At 43.4% G+C, this 21,082-nt stretch overlaps 1 protein-coding gene across 4 annotated transcripts in view; it reads right to left on the reverse strand.

The window, feature by feature from the left end:
- DPYSL2 (dihydropyrimidinase like 2) overlaps positions 1–21,082 on the reverse strand; it is a 91,650-nt gene that overhangs the window by 51,913 nt on the left and 18,655 nt on the right. For 2 of the 4 annotated variants that reach the window (XM_024212161.3, XM_024212160.3), the window contains exons 1-3: positions 20,741–21,057; positions 16,719–16,807; positions 15,322–15,506 (exon numbers count right to left, since the gene is read on the reverse strand). In XM_024212161.3, coding sequence (XP_024067929.1) covers positions 15,322–15,506; positions 16,719–16,807; positions 20,741–20,779 — 313 coding nt within the window. In that variant the 5' untranslated portion in view covers positions 20,780–21,057. Of the gene's footprint in view, positions 1–15,321; positions 15,507–16,718; positions 16,808–20,740; positions 21,058–21,082 lie in introns of those variants that run through there. The other 2 variants (XM_024212159.3, XM_024212158.3) reach the window with 1 other exon arrangement.

Below are 21,082 nucleotides of genomic sequence, written 5' to 3' on the forward strand. Positions count from 1 at the left end.
GTTTTCTCAGACTCCTGGGGAATTTGAGGAGAGAAACTTCCATGATTTTGGGATGGGAAGAGGATTTGGTCCTGCAATTAATTTGATCTGATTGATTTAGGGATAGAGTTAAATATGGATGTGGCTCTTTCAATTGATGTACAAGCCCCCAGACCTGCTGGGTAGAGCGTAAGCTCTTTGAGGCAGGGAATATGCCTTCTTCACCCATCTTCTCCCACTTTACTTTTTGCTTGGGTATCTCAGACTATAAGGCGACGTCTCAGTTGTGGCTCAGTAGCCCTGACTGATTAATAGCAGTTCTGAGCACTCTACAAAAAGCTTTATTTTATGCAACTTTGATTCTGGATGAGTTGCACCAGTTCTGTGTAGCCTCCCCCAGCATCTCTTTAGTGTTGCAGACCTTCATGCTGATGCCCATCTACTACGATCCTGGACATCTCTCACACATTAAAGATGATCAGGCCGAGTCAGTACCTGGATGGAGCTACTGGATCCCCGTTTCTGCAGAGAATGGTGCTAGCCAGTGTCATGTGGTTGATGGTACCATCTTTTTATATGTGGCATAAACCAGAGATTCCAAGTACTTTTAGGAACGAAGGATGCCATGAAACTTTTCACAGCAGTAGCAGGCATTAGTTCTGGATCCTGGCCAAATTCCAGGTTGGGTAAGTACAGATAGCCCCTCTAAAGTTTCCCCCCAACCTAAGCTGCACCGTAGTGATATGGTGTACTGATAAAAACATTGCTGTTTCATGTTAATGCTGGATGAAATGATCCTTTTGCATTCCAGAATGTGCAGAACCTAGGGCCCCATTTGGAGAAAAGATACTAGATAATGGGCTTAAATTCTCCTCGCTTACACTGATGTAAATCATGAGTAATTTACCTGAAGTAAATGGAGCCATGGGGGGGGGGGAGGAGAATCAGACCCTTTGTGCTACATACAGCTAAGGAATTAGGTTTTTAGAATAATATTACATGACTCGATTCCTCACTGTGAAATGCTATTGAAACTCTCCCCGCTTCCTTTACACAAAGTGGTGGTGTGTAACAACACAAAGTGGTGGTGTGTAACAACAGAGGATCATCCTCAAGGAACTCTGACTGACTTACCCTCACGTCGCCACTACAGCGTGCCAGAGAATTTCATTCATTTGTAAAAAAAAAATCGCAGTGTGCCCAGGATTCCAAATATATACACCACACATACATGACAGTGCAAGCTGCAGGGCCAGATGGGTGATCTGCATAGAGCACAATGCAGGATAGAGGCCTTCCACTGTAAGTTTTTAGGGGAAGGGACCTTATCTGATATATATATGCGTACAGTGCCTAGCATACTGTGGCCTGGTAAGTATTTCCGCCGTGCAAACAGTCAGACCCCACCAGTGCAGCTTGCTGACTTCAATGTTTCCTTGTTCTTCCTCTTCTGTCTGTACCCAAGTGCTGTCTCCTTTCATCTGTACAGCACCTAGCACAAGGTCCCAATCCATGACTCGGGTTCCTCGGTGCTACCACAATAAAAACAACTGATGTATAGTAGCTGCGGATCTGGCCCAAAGTCGGCAGAATGGAAAAAGTACCCTGGAATAGTGCTGCTCTAGCTTTCTACCTATGCTCCATATTGTTCATAAGGAGAGGGCAGCAGCAAAAGTACTTGAGAGCAGCTCTCTTTGAATAACACAGCATGATCCACCCCCCTCCCCCCCCCCCCACACACACACACCACGCAGTGAGAAAGCAGCTTTAGTGAACACTAGGGATTAAGTGCTATTGCATAAACACACAACATCGGTTACTTCTCTAGAGCAGTTGCCAAATCCCTCTTTTCGGATGCATGGAAAAATCTAGGTTAGCTATCCACTTGCGTTTGCAGGGAGGCCGCTGCACTGTCAGTAATGTTGCCATTTCAATTGTTCCTAGCTAAAAGCAAAGGTCCAACTACAGCACACATGACACAGATTTCGGTCATTCCTTCCTATTCTTCCCTATACAATCAGACAGAGCCGCACTGAGTCCTGAACAGAGCTGGGCCAGTCAGAAACTGAATCGAGGTCACATTCACCTGCTCTTTAAAATTTGGTTACAAACCTAAAATTGGCCAAAGGAGTCGCAACACCTTCAGAAGATTGGGGGGGGGGGCAAGATTCCAGGCTAACTGAGGGCAGTGGGAAGGAGGAGAGGAAATTCGGGGAAGGTAGTTGCTGATTTATAAGCAAATCACACTAAACTCGGTGGTTTCACAGGATTTTGATCCGAAACCAGACGCTGTGTTGTTTTCACAGGAGTTCAGCTGAGCATTCCAGAAAGGAAGGATGCTCCAATGGTTAGGGTGCTAATATAGGACTCAGGAAACCTGGGTTCAATTCCCTGCTCTGCTGCAGACTACCTTTGTAACAGAAGACAAGTCACTTAGCCTCTCTGGGCCTCAGTTTCTCATCTATCAAATGGGGGAGACTAGTACTGCCCTGCCTCACAGGACAGGGTGAGGATAAATAGATTAAAGATTAAGAGGAGCTTAGATATTACATTAACGGGGGGCCAGATAAGTATCTACATAATTGTGGGGTTCAGCTCCAACCCAAAATTCAAGGCAAAACATGGGGTATAAAGCCAGGCAAAGTGAAAGCATAAGGAAACGTTGCACTAACCCCAAAAGGCACCTGTCGTCAAGTTCTATTTATCTACAACTGCCTTCAATGCCGGTAACCACTAAGACAGACTCTCTGATCCCCTCCTCTCCGTAAGAGCAATGTTTGAAATGGACAGAGTCCTCGCATGGCAATATCTGACGTGCTGCCACCGTCCCTTTCATATGAGCAGCCTCCGAACTCCTCCTTGCAGTGGGCTGAAGGATGGAACCACAACAAAGACTGCACATGGCCCGATGCAAGAGAAATACACACAACGTATGTTGAGAAATAAACAGCTGTTCCCTTCTGTGCTAACTGGCAAGAGCCTCTAAGGGCTCGGTGGATTAGTACTTTCATTTCCAGCGGGGCCCCTCATGGAATCCCACCATTAGAATGATACATACAATTCCACAGGCTGGAAACTAAGTAGCCTGAGAAATATTTGGATGCACAAATGGCCTCAGCAAGTACTCTGCTGTCTTTGCACGAGCTGTGTTGCTTAAAAGCAGCCAGAGACTCCTAATAGACGTGGCAGGGTTTAAAAGCTTGAGGCTAGGTCTACACTACGGGCGGGGGGGTCGACCTAAGATACGCAACTTCAGCTACGTGAATAGCGTAGCTGAAGTTGCATATTTTAGGTCGACTTACCTGGCTGTGAGGACGGCGGCGAGTCGACCACTGCCGCGCCGCCGTCGACTCCGCTTCCGCCTCTTGCCGCGGTGGATTTCCGGAGTCGACGGCAGAGCCATCGGGGATCGATTTTATCGTAGCTTCACTAGACGCGATAAGTCGATCCCCAATAGATCGTTTGCTACCCGCCGATTCGGCGGGTAGTGAAAACATGCCCTGAGACAAAGAGCTTACAATGGGGAGTGCCCAGGTCTGGATACAGACAGGCTTTGGTAGTGAATAGCTGAAGGCTGCCATGATTGAAAGTAACACACACGTCAGCAGAACCCGGAAGTTAAAAGTCACAGCAACAGGCAAGGTTGAGTGTGAATCCATGTGGAACCCAAATGGAAAGAAAATGAAGTCACCCTGCTCCAGTCAATCTGGGATCTTCATTGTTCTACACTTCAAGGGACACTGTCCAGATAAGTCTCAAAATTTAGCTTCTGTACAGATTTTTTTTACCCTCAGAATAAACATTTTTAGGCAATTTATAGAGGAAGATTTAAAAGTTTCCTTTCAGCACTGGAACCTCAAACATGACAACGCAGTGCCGGTGCACAGCTGCCAGAAAGTGAACTGACTGGAAAGTGCAGGCCAGTGTGTATTAGCTACCGGTTCCCCCTGGACACTCAGCCAGTTCCTCTCTGGTTTCTGAGCGTCTACCAGGCAGCAACAATGCAGAGAAAACAAAGAATGTTGGTGAAACACTGCAATCCAGTGGACAGTGCACTGGACTGGGACTCAGGAGAGCCGGGTTCTATTCCCAGCTCTGCCACTGACCTTCTGTGTGCCCCTGACCAAATCACTTCATCTCACTATGCCTGTTTCTCCACCCACCCTTTGTCTCTCTTACCTATTTAGATTGTTAGTTCTTCAGGGCAGGGAAGGACTCTTACCATGCGCATGCGCAACACCTAGCATGGTGGGGCCCAATCTTGGTCGGCCTCTCTAGACTCTATCATAACATTATTAACACCACCCTTGCTTAGGCAAAGACTCCCAATGCTTTGCTTGAGTAAGGTTGCAGGATCAGGCCCAAAGGGTGAAAGTGACCAATCTAGTTTCGCTGCCCAAGTTAAGTGACGCGCAAAGATTAAAAAAAAAGAAAGAAAAAAAAGAAAAACCAATTAGAAACTTTTCAATATATAAATATTGGGTGTTTATTAATTATCTATGGTAATAATAATTTCATTCATAATCTAAGGTGTTATTAGAAGCACAGGCCAAAATATATATATATGGCTTATTAATACACTGCCTTGCATATTGTGGAATCATGCAAACTTGTGCAAAAACACTGCCGTCATTTAACAGGGAACGGCATTTACTATATATTTGAACAGTGCCTAGCACAATGGGGACACAACTTGTGTGCTACTGCAATAGCAGTAGTATTTAATATTAAATAAGGACCGTTGAGTGATCGCATTTTGCACCCTGGTGGAAGGAAGTACATGCAGTGCAAAGTAGGGAAGAATGACACCCATTACTTTTAACCTGACAGTGCTCCTTTGAAGCTCTGATGCCACTGTGCATCAGCTCTTGTAAAAGCAGATGCTTCTGCCCCCACTTCAAACTTTTCATCTTCATTGACCATTCTACCCCTGGAAGGAAATAGCTCAGAAGTGATTTAAGATATTAAAATGGTTACGTTTAGTGACCGTTGCACTATCAAGATTAAACCTGAGAGCTGATCCTGCAACCCTCACGCACACAACCCAACCCTCTTTTGAGCAGTCCTTCCCAACTTCGTTTGCTTAGCTGCTGGCTCTCGCTGCTCCCATCCTGCGTTTGTCCCTATTCCCCATTGCTTCTCAGATGTTCACCCTGTTAGGCTATTAGAGCCTGATTCTGAACTCATCTGGTGTAACTATATTCACAACAACTGAATTACTCCTGGTTGACACCAGTAAAAGCTAAGGGAGCATTCAGACTTAAAAATTACATAAGAACAGCCCTACTGGGTCAGACCAAAGGTCCATTTATCCCAGTATCCTGTCTACCGACAGTGGCCAATGCCAGGTGCCCGAGAGGGAGTGAACCCAACAGGCAATGATCAAGTGATCTCTCTCCTGCCATCCATCTCCACCCTCTGACAAACAGAGGCTAGGGACACCCTTCCTTACCCATCCTGGCTAATAGCCATTTACGGACTTAACCTCCATGAATTTATCCAGTTCTCTTTTAAAAATTCCCTTGCCACTGGTTAGATATTTAGGGATTTTCAAAAACAGCCTAAAGGATTTATTGCAATTCAATGGGAGTTGAGTACCTGACTCTTGAAAGTCACTTCTTCGAGGTACACCGGCCCTTTAATTGGAAAGCAGGCTACAAGCCATTTGAAGTGTCCATTCATTTTATAAACCTCCTAAAATACAAGAGCTCATATCCTAGTGTATTTTCTCCATATTATTAGAATAACTGGTAGTCAAGTTCAAAAGGCAGCTGGCTTCCAAGTCGCCAAGCCAGAAAGAGCTATAATTCCTACTCACTGTAATTCTTCCCTGTGATTATAACAGTGGTTGACTGAGTCAATGCATGGAATGTCAGCAAATGATTTCACTCAAGGACAGCAAAGATACAGCAAGAAGTAGAGACCTCTTAAAAAAAAAAAAAAAAAAAAAACGGCCTCAGCTGAAATATGTGTGGGGGCTGGACTGGATAGCTTCAGTTCTCGTCAGGATATGAAACAGGCCAGGTTTATCAGACAAGCAATAAATAGATGTAATTAATCATAATACATCAGAAAAAAATAAGTGTGCCAATAAATAGGGTGAAATCGTACCATTTGAAATCAATGTCAAATCCCCCACTGATTTCAATGGAGCCAGGATTTCACCAATAAAAATCAATAGGAGTTTGGAAAGGAATCCTTTGAGCCGATATAGAATCTTCTCAAGACGAACCTTGTTCTCAGTGTGTAGTACCTTATTCCATAAGTAATCCCATGACTGTTGTCGTAAGGTCCCACTCAATCTCCGAGGGTACAATCTGGCCCAAAGTACTTTGCAAACAATGGGCTGAATTCTGATTTTAGTACATTCAGAGTAACTTCAATCAAGTCAATTGAGTTACTTCCAGGTACCCACCCTGGGAGCTAAGATCAGAGCCTGACCTGTTAATTGCATACGCTTCCATTTTACAGATGGATGAACCAAGGCCCACAGAATCCTCAGGTGGTATAATTTGTCACAGTGAAGTCATCAGGGCTATGACACGTTACAGCAGCTGATGATCTGGCCCCCACACAATAAGTGACTTGCCCAAGATCCACAATGAATCAGTAGCTGAAATGGGAATACAACACTGGAGTCCTGACTCCTTCCTGTAAATACTAGACCAGTGGTTCACAACCAGGGGTCCGGGGCCCACTGGGGGGCTGCAAGCAGGTTTCAGGGGGGCCACCAAGCAGGGCCAACAGGGTAGGAAGTCAAAGCCCCCACGCATAGGGCTGAAGCCAAAGCCTGAGCAATGTAGCTTCATGGGAACCCCTATGACAAGAGGGCCTGGGCAAATGCCCTGCTTGCTACCCCCTAACGCCGGCCCTGGCTTTTATATGCAGAAAACCAGTTATTGTGGCACAGGTGGGCTGTGGAGTTTTTATAGGATGTTGCGGGGCAGGGGAGAGGTCTCAGAAAGAAATAAAAAGTCTGAGAACCCCTGTACTAGACTATGCTGGAACCATTCATCCAAACTCACGAACAGATTAAGAACATCTAAATGCTATTTGGTAGCATTTGAAAAGAACAGTAGTCCAAACCGCGACATGGGTAAACACACCCTATAATATGTCTGATAGTCCAGTGTAGGAAACAAAGGCAATAACATATTCCACAAAACAACACGGGTGCAGCCAGAAAAAAAAACTGTGCAGAGAGCATCTTTTCACGCCACCGACCTGCTCCAGGAGTGTGTGCAAATCATACCACATATGCTTTTCCATCTATTCACCCTGGAGAGTGAACACAGCTAGGGGAGAGCAAGCAGTATTCTATTCTGCCTTACAACACCAGCAGAGGACTCGTCGCGAATCTTTGCTGCTGAAGATGTCAGAGGCAAAAGGACCATAGCCGGACTGTCAGAGCCCACATGATACATCTGCAGGACCAAAAGCTAGAAAAAGACATCTTTGACTTTCACACTGAGCAAACTGGATCAGGGCTCGGGGAGAAGGAAGAATTATGGAACCCTACAGTGGTCTTTGTACAGTCTGCCTTCAGCACACTGTATGGTAGAAAGGAAAGGGCCAATTCAGAGATCATTGCTATTAACCATTCTTCTTCCTTTCTACTGACTTGTGGAGGAGCTGAGATGTAGAGAACTAGAGCCAGCTCCCCAGCTGGTGTAAATCAATGGAGCTAAACCAATTTATTCCACAGGAGGATCTGGTCCTTAGTGCTGAGACACTATAGTAAAGAGTGCATTTAGAAAGGAGAACAGAAATCTATGAGAAGACAGTACAACCTGGAAACAATGCATTACATTTTTGAATTTGTCTATGCTTCCCTTGTACATGCTTCATGTGAAAGCAAAAGGGACATTATCAAAATAAATTTGAGAGGAGAGGAAACTTCAGTTCAGTGAAACCAAACCAAACACACAGGGTGAAATCCTGGCCCCACTGACATCAAAAGACAGAACTATCATTGACATCACTGGAGCCAGGATTTCATCCGCAGATTTTACAAAACGCAAAACCAGTAGAAATTTTTCCAGGCTTTTTTTTTGTTTAATTCCACTGGAACACACAAACACACACACTCCTGCAGTGTTTGAAACAGATACACTTCAGCCTTGGGGCACCCTAAGTGCATGAGAACTTGAAAGTGAACTTGACATGTGAAACTGACCGGTCTGTTTTTTTCGGCCAAAGCTGTTGGATATGTATAAAAGGAAACAAACAGCGTAAGTGGCCAACAGTGAATTAGACTTCTGCAATTATTTCATTTTTAATCATCTTGGATGTTGTCTATAGCATAAGTAAGGATATTTAGGTGATCTTTAATCTAGTTTGGGTCCCTTGAAGAAGGAATTTCCAAAGGAAGGAAAAGCAGTTAGACACCCAACTCACTGAAATTTAGCAGGTGGCTAATTTTCTTAGGTTTCTTAAAAAAAATTCTCAGGCACAATGCTTAAAATAAACAGATAAAATTCTTGCATGGTATTTCAGACTGAAATGTGTTTGCAATATTATATATCTGGTTTATTAAACATAATCCAATTTAAAAGGAAATCTTGAAACGAACAACGGCTCCCACCTGCTTTGGAAAAAAAAAATCAAAGGCCACCCACAGGGAAGATGTTCATGAGGGCAGCAATTCCATGCTTCCTTGTGGAGAAAACTTTATGCGAATGTATAATTTTGCAGAGACGAGAACAGCTGAAGCAAACCAGCATCTACAAAGCTTTGAAGTGTGGTAAGATTATTCATCCTTTTTTCCACTGTTCAGCTCCAGTTGCTTAAGTCTGCCAATTAGAAATGTCTCCCTAGCCTTAAGCTGTATGAAAATATTAGTGCAGGGACAGGGACAGAAATGATGCAACATCAGCCATTCTTTCAAATGTGGCCATTGATTTTGGGTGCGCAACTCAAGACACTTTAGGAGGAAGGACGGCATAGTGGAAAGGACACTGGCTTGGGCTCAATACATAGCTCAGCTACAGACTTCCCAACCATGGGCATGCCACTTAATCTACACTGTGCATTAGCTTCCCATCTGTAAAATGGAGATAATACTTCCCTACCTCACAGGGTGTTATCAGCATAATATAATGAGCATATGAGCATCAGTGATTGTGAGGCACTCAGATACTACACTGATGAGGGCTATATAAATACATGGCTGTAATATAATATGGGCTTACGTTTCAAAAATATCGCTCCCCTTCACTTCTACACAACTGTCGGTTTGGGGCTTTTCTGAAATATCAGATCCTAGGTATCTCAAGTTGGGCCCACAAAATCAGTAGCCATTTTGGAGGGGGAAATATTTTTAAATAACTACGCAAGCTAGAAGTGCTATTTAACATTTGTGTTATTACATGAACAGTCCATTTAACAATCTAAATGCAAAATGTTATTTTTTTACCTACCTTAGTTTAGCGAGAAAGAATGATATAAAACAAGCAATAATGTGGACAAGGTAAATCAAGTGCTCTCATAATACAAGTGAATTTAAAGTCAACAAATATGAACCTTAAAAGGAAACACCATTTCATACAATATATAATTACCCTGTGGAACTCATTGCCATACGATATTATTGAGGCCAACAGCTTAACAGGATTCAGAAAAGAATTAGGCATTTATATGTACAAAAACATCCTCAGCTGCTTTAGATAGGATAAAAATGTATACAAGATATAAGCCTTTATACTTCACAGCTTAAGTCACCACACTTAGGTATAGGAAGAAGTTTTCCCATGGGCAAGTTTTCCCACTGCAAAACTCCCAGTGACAGCATTTCTTGCACCTTCTTTGAAGCATCTGGTTCTGACTATGGTAAGAGACCAAATACTAGACATGATAAAGCAGGGGTCTCATCTGGTTTGGCAATTCCTGTGTTCTATGTATGGCATTTCCAAGATATTAGCTCCTTGGTATCTAAATTCTTTGGGGATCAGGAATTTGGTTTTTTGCTCGTCGTGTTTTTACCCCTGGTGCGTGCGACTATGCAAAATAAAAGCAACATCAGGATTCTGTTCTCTGTCTCCTTGCCAGTCTGCAGGAAGGCAGTGCCATGAATCAGCGAGCACTATGGTCACCCCTACCCCACTGGTGACTTTATATTGGTTCTTTCTTGGCCGTTTTCCTTCGGCAGAAAGGAAAGTCACTCCTACTGAAAGCCCATGTTTCGCTTTGGTGCATGGGGAATAGACAGGACAATGAGGAAGATTTTCGAAGGCATAAATGGCAGCTAGGTGCCCAATTCTCATTTGTGCCTTTGAAAATCCCCCTTGATATAAGTTGTTATAATATCTTATCATTACTGCCAGTAATCATCTTCACATCCTGGCTGCTCTGCCCAGGTCAGTCTCCTCAATCCCGTCCTTTCAGCGCCCCCACATCAACACAGCTTTGTAGAGCATCGCCCCATCCCAGCCCTCACTTCCTCCTGCTTTCCCTCTTGCGCCTCCCAAGATTCCCTCCTACTTTTCTCCCTTGGTCTCCATCTCCTACTCTTGTTTCTGTGTCTGCTTCCATGCCTTCCATTAAGCCTAAAATACCCTTCTCCTTTCCTCACACCAAATGACCCACCTCCATTCGGAATGTGCACTAAGCTAAACCCAGCCTGTACCATTCACTACCCATATTACAACATGTTCCTTACACGCTGAAATGGCAGGGAAGACTTGCTTCTGGAGACAGGGAAGCGTGATTGCGGCTTTTGCTCGGTTTAACTAACTAGTTGCTTAGGATCTAATGGAGCACCTATCCCTGGATCTATATTCAAGGAAAGGTGAACAACCACCCATCCCTCTTCAGTAGGGGGCATTCCTGGCCTAGAGATGGATCAGCAGGTAACCGCAATAGAGCCAGTCTCACATTTTATTAGAAGACCCATGAGAAGGATTTAGAAACAATTGGCATTCCCCTACCCCAATCACTTGCCCTCTGCCCATCCCCTCCACCATAGGAAGCAGGTGGAGAACCCCGGAGTCCTGCTTCCCAGAGACTGCAGCTAGCCACAGTGGAGTCAATGAGTGTGTTATCTCAGTAACAATCAGGCATGTTTCTTTGATCTTTACAGCTACTTCTATATCAAAGTCAATTTAAAGCGTATTAAACAAAAGGAGAGAGGGATCAGAAAAGGAGGTAATGAGGCGAACCACAGAGGCTGAAGATGGGACAGGCCTACCAGGTCACACCAAGTACACCCAGCCTTTCACACTGAACCACTCCCCGCCCCTTGAGCTGCATAACAGGAGAAGCCACCAATAGATATGCATGTATAGGGGTATGTGAAAGAAAGAAGCTGAAAGATCAGGCTCATGTCTGAACCCCACTTTGTGCCAGACCGGTTTGAGGATCTATTTATATACAATTGCATATTTTGTCAAAGATGCTGGCTTCTTGCCCCATTCAAGGCTTGAATGGGGAAGGTTATGAATGGAGCCGTAGGCTGCATTTCTCCAAATCCATATTCCACAATGCTCTCATTGTCGAAGAGGAAAATTTGGGTGAAAAGCTTTGTCTGATGACAATAACATTACTTTGCCATGCTGACATGTTCCCTTCATTTTTCCTCCAAATGAGGAGCATTACCTATACTATATATGTTACTATTGGGGTTAGTGCAGAGCTCTGGGAATCAGGACACCTGGGTTCTATTCTCAGCTCTGGCCCCAACTCACTGTATGACTTCAAAACAGGTCACTGGGGAGAGTATGGGATTCTCACTGCACTAGGGCAGCCAACTCCCACTGAAAGTCAGCAGGAGATGGCACTAACTCCAATTCATGCCTTTGAAAATCTCATCTTCTCTGTGTCCGTTTTTCCATCTGCAAAATGGATCTAATACCAAATAACTCTTAGCTACCCCCAAATGCACATTCTTTCTGGTACTTACATGGACCCCATTACTGTAGTATCTGAGCACCTCACAACCTTTAATATATTTACCCTCACACCACCTCTGTGAGATGGTGGAAAAGGCTATTATCCTTACTTTACAGATGGGGAACTGATCCACATAGAGGCCAGATCCTCAAAGGTATCAATGGTTTCAATGGAAGTTAGGAACCTAAATACCTTTAAGGGTCAGGGCCTAAAGTGGAGTGCCCAAGGTCATATAGAAGTCTGTAGCCTCCCAAGTCCTAGGCTAGTGCCCAATTATTATTCATCCCAATTAATCATCTGGGGAGAGGATTAATTAATAACATGAAAAATAGCAGGTTAAAAAAGTCACCCTTTAAAAGGCAAATTTCCTTACCTGTGTCTCCAAGAACTCATCAGGTAAACAAAATCAAAGAGAGTTCTGTAAATGTAATGTTCTCCATGTAGCTCAGTTTGTGCAAGGAAAATAAGACTAATAATATTAGTACTTAGCCCTGATCCAGTGTGTTTCAACTCATGGATCTCAAAGCACTTTATGAAAGGGTGATATTTTCCCAACAGGAGAAATGGAGGCACAGATGGGTGAAGTGGCTGGTCAATGTTAGGGGAAGAGCTAAGAACAGAACCCAAAGCCTCGTGATTCCCAGGCCAATGCTATACCCACTGGGACCACCACTGCCTGCTAGTACAATCTACCTAGTCAGTGTTTCTAGTGAATGATTACACAGCTGTTAAGCCATGACCACTGCTTCTCCTGCTGACCGGTATCATCTCATTGTTAACTTATGCTCCCCTTTCTGTCTATGATCAGTATCCATCTGTTGTTTCTTGCCTTATACTTGGACTGAAAGTTACTCAGGGCAGGGGCTCTCTTTGGGTTCTGTGTTTGTACAGCGCCTAGCACCATTGGCCCCTGTTCAGTAACTGGGGCACACAGGTATTATCACGATGCAAATTAATTATAATAATGGTCAGTTTCACTTTCTGGTTCTCAAATTAACTCAGCGCTGCTCTGTTTGGGTTGCAAACATGGCAGGGGCAGGTTTAAATCCAGACAAGAAAGCTGTTTTCTCTGAGACTGGGTGAAGATGAGGGATGGAGGGGAAGGATGGTTTTGTGGCTAAAATGCACAGTCAGGACCACTGGGTTGTATTCCCAGTTCTGCTACTAACTTGCTGCATGCCCTCAGGCAGCAGCAGGGATGCTCTGAACCAACACCTCCCACTGGCTGATTTCCCACTGGGAATTTTTTAAAGAACACTCATGATAGGGGAAAAGGAGTGGGTTTATAGGTTCTATATGAAAATAAGTGCTTGGGCAGCTTTTGTAGGACTCAAGAGACCCTGATTCAATTCCTGGCTCTGTCACAGACCTCCTATGTGGCCTTGGGCAAGACACTTAGGGCTTGTCTACACTACCGCGGTAGTTCGACGGCTGGCAATCGAACTTCCGGGTTCGATTTATCGCATCTGGTGTGGACGCGATAATTCGAACCAGGAAGTGCTCGCCGTCGACTGCGGTACTCCACGTCAGCGAGAGGAGTACCGCGGAGTCGACGGGGGAGCCTGCCTGCCGTGTGTGGACCGCGTCTGAACCGCGGTAAATTCGAACTAAGGTATGTCGACTTCAGCTACGTTATTCACGTAGCTGAAGTTGCGTACCTTAGATCGAATTGGGGTGTTAGTGTAGACCAGGCCTTAGTCTTGCAGCTCCTCAGACCACCATTAGAACAATGGGGATAATACCATTTCCCTACCATAATATCAGAGCATTTCACAATCTTTAATGTAATGGGGGCCCACACAGGTACCTAAGATAATCATTTTTCAGCCAGTAGTGGAGCCTCTACCTGCATGCACTCACGGTCACAGGAAGTGTTGATCTCATTCATAAGTTTTGTTGCAGAATTCTCTTTCCCTTTCTAAAAAAAAATTTTGTTCCGAGAAGCCAGAATTCTGGCAACGTGAAACACGTACGCTAGCACAGGGGTTCTCAACCTTTTTCTTGCTGAGGCCCACCCCAACATGCTATAAAAACTCCACAGCCCACCTGTACCACAACAACTGGTTTTCTGCATATAAAAGCCAAGGCTGGCGTTAGGGGGTGGCAAGCAGGGTAATTGCCTGGGACGCTGCCAAAGCTACGTTGCTCAGGCTTCAGCTTCAGCCCCAGATGGCGGGGCTCTGGGCCCCAGGATTCAGCCCCATGCAATGGGACTTAGACTCTCTGGGGCCCAGGGCAGAAAGCCAAACACTGGCTCTGCTTAGCGGACCCCTTGAAACCTGCTTGCAGCCCCGGACCGCTGCTCTAGCGTATGCCACAGCAGTAACCAGCAGAGGCAGTATAGAAGAGCTTGCAAAGCCAACAATGCTCACATAGGACAACAGACTGCAGGATGTCCGATGGCAATTCACAAACTAATCAGTTGAACTGAACTATATTTTACCTTTTTTTCTCAACTAGAACAACATACATATGAATGATTCGTGTATAGGGGCAGATCCTCAGCTGATGCAAATGGCCACAGGTACCAAGAACTACAGCCATTTAGACCAGCTGAGGATCTGGCCTAGAGATTTTAGTCAGTTTCACTTCCTGATTCCCACACACTAATATGATGGTGTAATTCCAAGAACTAGAAAGAAGGTTTAATTATTTGGAGGAAGCGGGGGTGTATTTCAACTGAATTTTTAAAATCAGGAACAAAACCTAGGGCCAAAACTTTTGAAACTTGGATGCTTAAAGCTAGGCACCTACCTCCACATTTAGGCACCTAAAAAAGAGGTCTGGTTTTGAGAGCTGCACAGTACATGTAATTTGCATTGACTCATTGTGCCTCATCAGTATGATCAGCCTCTACCTCCCATGAGGACTAAAATATTTACCCCAAGAGGTCCATGTGAAGTGCCCCCATAGTATACTTATACCGCACAGCACCTCACGCCCAAGAATGACAAAACACTTTACAAACAATACACCAATTAAGCCTCACAACACCCTTGTGAAGATGTTGTCGTTATAGCAACTACAAAGACAGGGAGACTGAAACCCAGAAAGGATAAGGTCTGACCCTGCAGCCAGTGACATCAATGGCAAAATCCCCACTGAAAATTCCTCAACGTCCCACAGCCAGCCTGGGTGTGATCCTATCCTCATGGAAGTCAATGACCCATTGACTTGAAGGCTACATGATCCAAGTAGGAATAGAACCCTGGAGTCCTGTATTCCACTTCCCAGCCCTGAGAGGGAGTTTACCCAAGGGGCAGAGGAGGGAATAGAACCCAGGTGTCCCAACTCCCTGTCCCCTACTCTAGCCAATAAATGACACATACACTGGGAGGCGAATACACTGATATTTTTCATAAATTATGTTCCCTGCTTATAGATATGGTTTGTTCGAAAGAGCAAAGGGAACCCCCCCTCCTAACTTCCCAGGGAATACATCTCTCTCAATCTTACTGAGCATCGTGGTGCCTCCAGCCAGGGCAGCCTTGGTTCCATGGAAGAAGTCATCCGCAGAGATCATTCCCTGGCCTGGCATCTGGAAGCGGGTATGGACATCAATTCCCCCAGGGATCACCATCCGGCCATGGGCTTCAATGGTTTTCACTCCCCCTGGCACAATCAGATTCTCTCCAATTTGCCTGGGTAAACAGGTGTCAATCAGTGAGTGAGTTACAAATGTTAGACCACATGAATATAATGAGAAACTTGTCTCAAGTGAGCAACATGTTCTGCATACAATACCCTTTAACAGGTGTCACTGATACAACACAACACAACACAGATACAAGACAACACAACAGAGCAATAGCAATAAGCAGGTACACTGCTGTGAAGCTGGCATTCAGTGTATCACATTTTCTTTATTTTCTGCCTAGTCAAAATCCCACTGGAGTCAGTAGGAGTCTTGAAATTGACTTCAAAGGGAGTTGAAGTGGGCCCTTAACTACCAGTGCAATAATTCATTCTGGGATGAAACAGTGATTTTTAGATTTTCATGATTTGGAAGGGACTGCAAGAATTTCTGCATGTATCCTATCTACTTTATTTCACACTAAAACATATGTACAGCAACCACAAAAATAAACCTGCACATATGTTAGTTACCAAGTTCCTGATGAGACTCCAAAGCCCCTCAGTCTGGCTTTTGCAAGGATTTATTTTTAAACACCGAACTGTGGATGGCACATCACAATTAATTAGGTGTCTTTCACTTGCTCCTCCAGCTTCTATCCCTGATTAAGAAAGCAGATGTGCTGATTATATAGCCAGAACAAGCAAAATTCCTGGTTTGTAACCTTTGGCCAGTCCATTTTTCCCTAGGAGTTTTATTCCAAGGAAATGTGTAATACATTTAATGTGCCAGAATTACATGCGTAAGGACTATAAACATAAAAGGTGAGCCTGAAAGGGGCCTGATCCAATGCCCCTTGAAGTCAATGAAAGTCTTTAACAGGAAGATTTGAGATTTGGTTTGGGCTTCAAGTCAGTTTGCTAGGCTCTGGATTGAGAATTTCCTAGGCCTCAATGCAGCAAGGTACTTAAAACACATGACCAGCATAAATTAAGCATGTGAGTAGTCCCACTGAACTCAAATCATTCAAGTACTTAAGTACCTCGTTAGAACAGAGCTTTAATGGCTATGTTAATTAGAATGTATAGTACTTTTTTATTATTATTTAAACACCTTGGTTTTAGAATCCCTCCAATCAAGCACCCCATTATGCATTACATATTCATTTATTTCTGCACTCTAATATAGCTCTCAAGACTGAGTTATTCTTGCAGTTCTGCAGTGCATTTACATTACATTTGCTAGTTTCAATCACATCATTGTATCAGGCTGCACTCACTTTATCAACCCATCTTCCATGTAAATGTCTGCATAGAAAGACTGGTCATCATTAACTATTTTACCACCCTTGATCAAAAGACGATCGCTCTGAAACAAAAAAACATGGAACAATACATAATTAGTCTGTAAGTAAACTGACAGTTTGCAGCATCAGTTCAGAGATAAAAGAGGAGAGGGAAACAAGCTTTGCATTATTCAAAGGGCATGTCAAAAAACAAGTCAATTACAGTACTTTCAACTGAAAAGATAAAATATCATTTCATTTGCAAGTCCTTTCATCGCTCTAATGATCCAAGAGCAAACTATATTCTCTATGTAAAAGAAGTTTGGTTTTGAGGCTTGTTTGTTTTAACTACACCAGCAACCAATTAAAACAAAATCATTGACACCCCCCCCCCCCACAAAAGCACTAAACACCATTTCCCAAAAAGCAGAGAGTGGTTTTTAACCACATCTCTTATTTTTAACCTTGTTGTAGGCGTAACTGCCTAAATCCACCCATCCTAAAGTCACTACTTGGCTAATTGAGTCACACTTGCAGTCTGGAGAAATTGACCAAAAGTCTGTTGCCATGGGATACACAACACAAACAAACCCATTTAGTCCTAGTCTAGCAAGATTTTAGTTCAGTGGATCTTTTACTGTGTTTCTACACAGCTATTGCATAATCTAATGAAAATAAACACACATTAGCAAATTAACTTAAAGATAAGGATTTAAGAAGCCATATTATTAAACCTCCCTCAAATTAGATTGCTGTTTGGTAGAAACAGAAAGATAATTCCAATGAGGCAGCTTTCAAGCCATTCCTTCTAGATATTCACTTAGGTTACACATCTCCTTTGCAGCTACGGTAAGTGAAAAACAAATGCATCATTTTGTAGTACTTGTGCACAATATCAAAATACATACTCTAAAGATCTTTAGGTGAGAAGGAAAGTGGGACATTAGCATTATATTCATCCTCTTTCCTCAAAACACTAAGTGCATATATATTTAATACTTAATTCAAAGTGCACATGTATCATGCAGCACTAAATTTAAACCTTACAAGTTCTCCTTTACCTCTCAGAAATGTATCTGCACATATTCTGAAAAGAAACTGTTTATACTTTCCCCGTTTCCTTTATACAGAATCAATGACATTTCATAACCCCAGGCCTAACATACTATTGTCCATAGAGGAAATCCAAGGCTGATTTAAAAGAGGGGAAAGTGCATGACTTTAACATGTGGATGCACAGACCATAAAATTAGAATACATGCTTTTAGCTGCATTATTTATTACTCTTATAGTGGCAGTCAGGGGCCATAGTCAGAATTGGGGCTGCACTGTGCTAGGAACAATGCAGGCATATAGAAAATGGCAGTACCTGCCCCATAGAGACTACAATCTAATTTAAGATAGGGGACCAGATTTCTCAGGTGTTATAAATTGGCATTGCTCTTTGGAAGTCAATGGAGCTCCAATGATTGCACCAGTTGAGAATCTGGCCCAAGGCATTTAAGATTCACATTTACAGCTAGTTTTATATCATTGTACAAAAATCGTAAAAGTTTTTTTTCATTTCCAGTCCTTTTTTCTTATTTAAGGCAAAAGTTAATGGAGAGCTTTGGCTTTTGGTAAGGATGGTAAAATAAGCTGTGCCAATAACGCTTAACGAAGCAACATGGGGCTTGAAAAACTTGCTTGTTTTAAATGCCAGGTTCTTGTACACGACAACAAGTTGTCCCACACCTTCATCATTCCTAGAATCACCTCACTAATTCCCTCCAATTCAGCCTTCTTGTGCCCTTCAAGGCCTGATCCTATTGAAATCAATAGGAGTTTTGCCACAGATGACAATGAGAGCAGAAGAAAGTCCTAAATCCACTGTCACTTGGGAAACATACAAATAATGACAAAACTGAGCCTTGGACATTGTAATGCTGTTCTATAACCTACTGCTAGTAAACACCTTTCTCTGAAGCTGATCCAAAGCCCACTGAAATCAACGGGAGTCTTTCCATTAACTTCAATGGGCTTTGGATGAAACTACATATGCAGTTTGTATTTGTCGGAAGGACTGGTACCACACTTGTTCATATTTACCTTGCTGATTCGGGTGAAAGTCCCCTACCCATTGAGCCAGATTCTGATCTCTTTACACAGATAGATCTCAGTGGAGTCACACTGTGTTTATACCAGAGTAAATCAAATCAGAATCTGGCTCATCTCCTATTCTTTGTCTTAAGCAACAGAGAGTCCTGTGGCACCTTTAAGACTAACAGATGTATTGGAGCATAAGCTTTCGTGGGTGAATACCCACTTCTACATCTGTTAGTCTTAAAGATGCCACAGGACTCTCGGTTGCTTTTTACAGATCCAGACTAACACGGCTACCCCTCTGATACTATTCTTTGTCTTGTTATTCACCCCAACCCAAATAACTGCAATGTTCATTCATGAAAAAAAAAATACACCAGTTCACTTAAAACCCACAGCACCATCCATCAGTAATGTTCACCTTTCTCTAAATCTAGACTAGCCTTTTTAAAACCTTAACACACCGGACTCTCAGTGAGAGGTGACTAATTTTTCTACCAGTTAAAGATTCAGTCTTATCACATTCCAATCAGTAAAATACACTGGCCTGCATAAATGCTATTTAACATAGCTACCCAATTCAACAGCTCACATCCAAATGTCATACTTAATATCATCCATCCACTACTGCTGATCTTTCACTTTTCCACCTCTAAGGCTCAGGAACAAGATTTACGATGGGTGTGTCCTTAGGTCTAAGAGGAAAGCTTTTACACTGATACAAATAGTGCAAACTTGTATGTCAAAAAATAAACATGTAGCATTTTTAACTGCCTCGCTTATGCTGCAGAAAGTTAGTATCCCTGAATCTGTGATACCTGCACTGTGATCAGTTCCCATAATAATGGGGAAACGTAGGGTTTTATGTAACTGCTCCTTTTCTTTTCCCTTCAGATTTCATTTAGCTGTGGACTGAATTGTGTGTTGCGAGAATATTCCCGGTGCAGAGAAATAAATCCTATTTCATTTCTAAACCTAATCTTAAAGAGGGGAGTTTCTCATATACCAGTACAAAAAACACAACCACCACCACCAGCTCTTTCTAAGCATTGTTTTCGCTGCACTGGGAAGAAGGATGGAAGATGAAAAGAACAAGCCCCATCTGCTCATCTCATCGGAGCAGCGCCATTACCTCCTGGAGGAACAGCACAAACACTGTCCCCAGCTCCTCACAATCACAGCCCTCTTTGTATAAGCAGAGGGGGGGAAAAGCTGCTTCAATCATAGGGGGGGGGACCTCAGAGTCCAGCCAAATCTCCCCTCTCCTCCCACAAAACCAGCAAATAGAGGAGAAGCTCTGCCCTGCTGATATTTCTATTCCTGAGCCATATTTTAAACCCAGATTGTAAAATCTGGTTTATGTTTAATTTAAAATCTCCTCCATACCCTCTTCCCTACCCAATCCTACCTTCTTCCACCCCAACCCGCTGTCATTTTGTATCTACCATTAACTTCCTCACCCACCCCCATCCGCCCTTTTTATTACAAACAGAATGGATTGCCATAAAATATCAGATACATTTTCAACTCCGCTATTTTTCCCCAGTCAGTGCTTATGAAGACAGCCCCATCTAGATCATACACCCACGAGCCAGCTTTTCTTAGTCTATTCTTCCCACCCATGCATATATAAATCTGCCATCCATTTGCTAGGATCCATGCTAGGGTAGCAGCATCCCTGAGCTGATAAAACACAAGACCAGATCCGGTTCGACTTTTATTAACTCATGCAACTTCCAGGCAACCATTGTTAGCCCCACATCCTCTTCTTTTTTTGATATAAGGCTTCGATCGATGCTGCGGCAAAGGAAGCTTTTTGCACGAGAGCGTGATCTTATTATCTTTCTGCAAAACCCCTGCAATCACCTCCCAAGCACACAAAGGGCTTAATCCCCACCACCCCTCCCCCTCCTTCCCCATGTAGCTAAACTCACCGTGATCCGTGGAATATTTTTCTTCCCCTGATAAGACATGTCTCCTGGCAAACAACCCCCAAAATAAAAATTGGGCTGGGTTTGTTTTTTCTTATTGCAAACGTTTTATTGAAATAAAAAAAATAATATCAATTGCAATCAAAAGGAAGTGGATGGGGAGGGTTGGGTCTGCAGGGGAGGAAAAGTGCAATCGGTGGAGCTTGCCCGGCTCTTTGCAAATCGCAGGAACGGGGACAAATCGGAGCCCCTGCGTGTCTCCCTTTCTTTGCTCCGCTCCAAGCCCAGCCCCAGATTTAGACCAAAGGAGAGAGCGGAAAAAAAAAAAAAAAAACCCGTTGCAAT

The sequence above is a fragment of the Terrapene carolina genome, unplaced genomic scaffold (genome assembly GCF_002925995.2).
Source record: "Terrapene carolina triunguis isolate 2854851 unplaced genomic scaffold, T_m_triunguis-2.0 Scaffold53, whole genome shotgun sequence".
Taxonomy (NCBI): domain Eukaryota; kingdom Metazoa; phylum Chordata; order Testudines; family Emydidae; genus Terrapene; species Terrapene triunguis.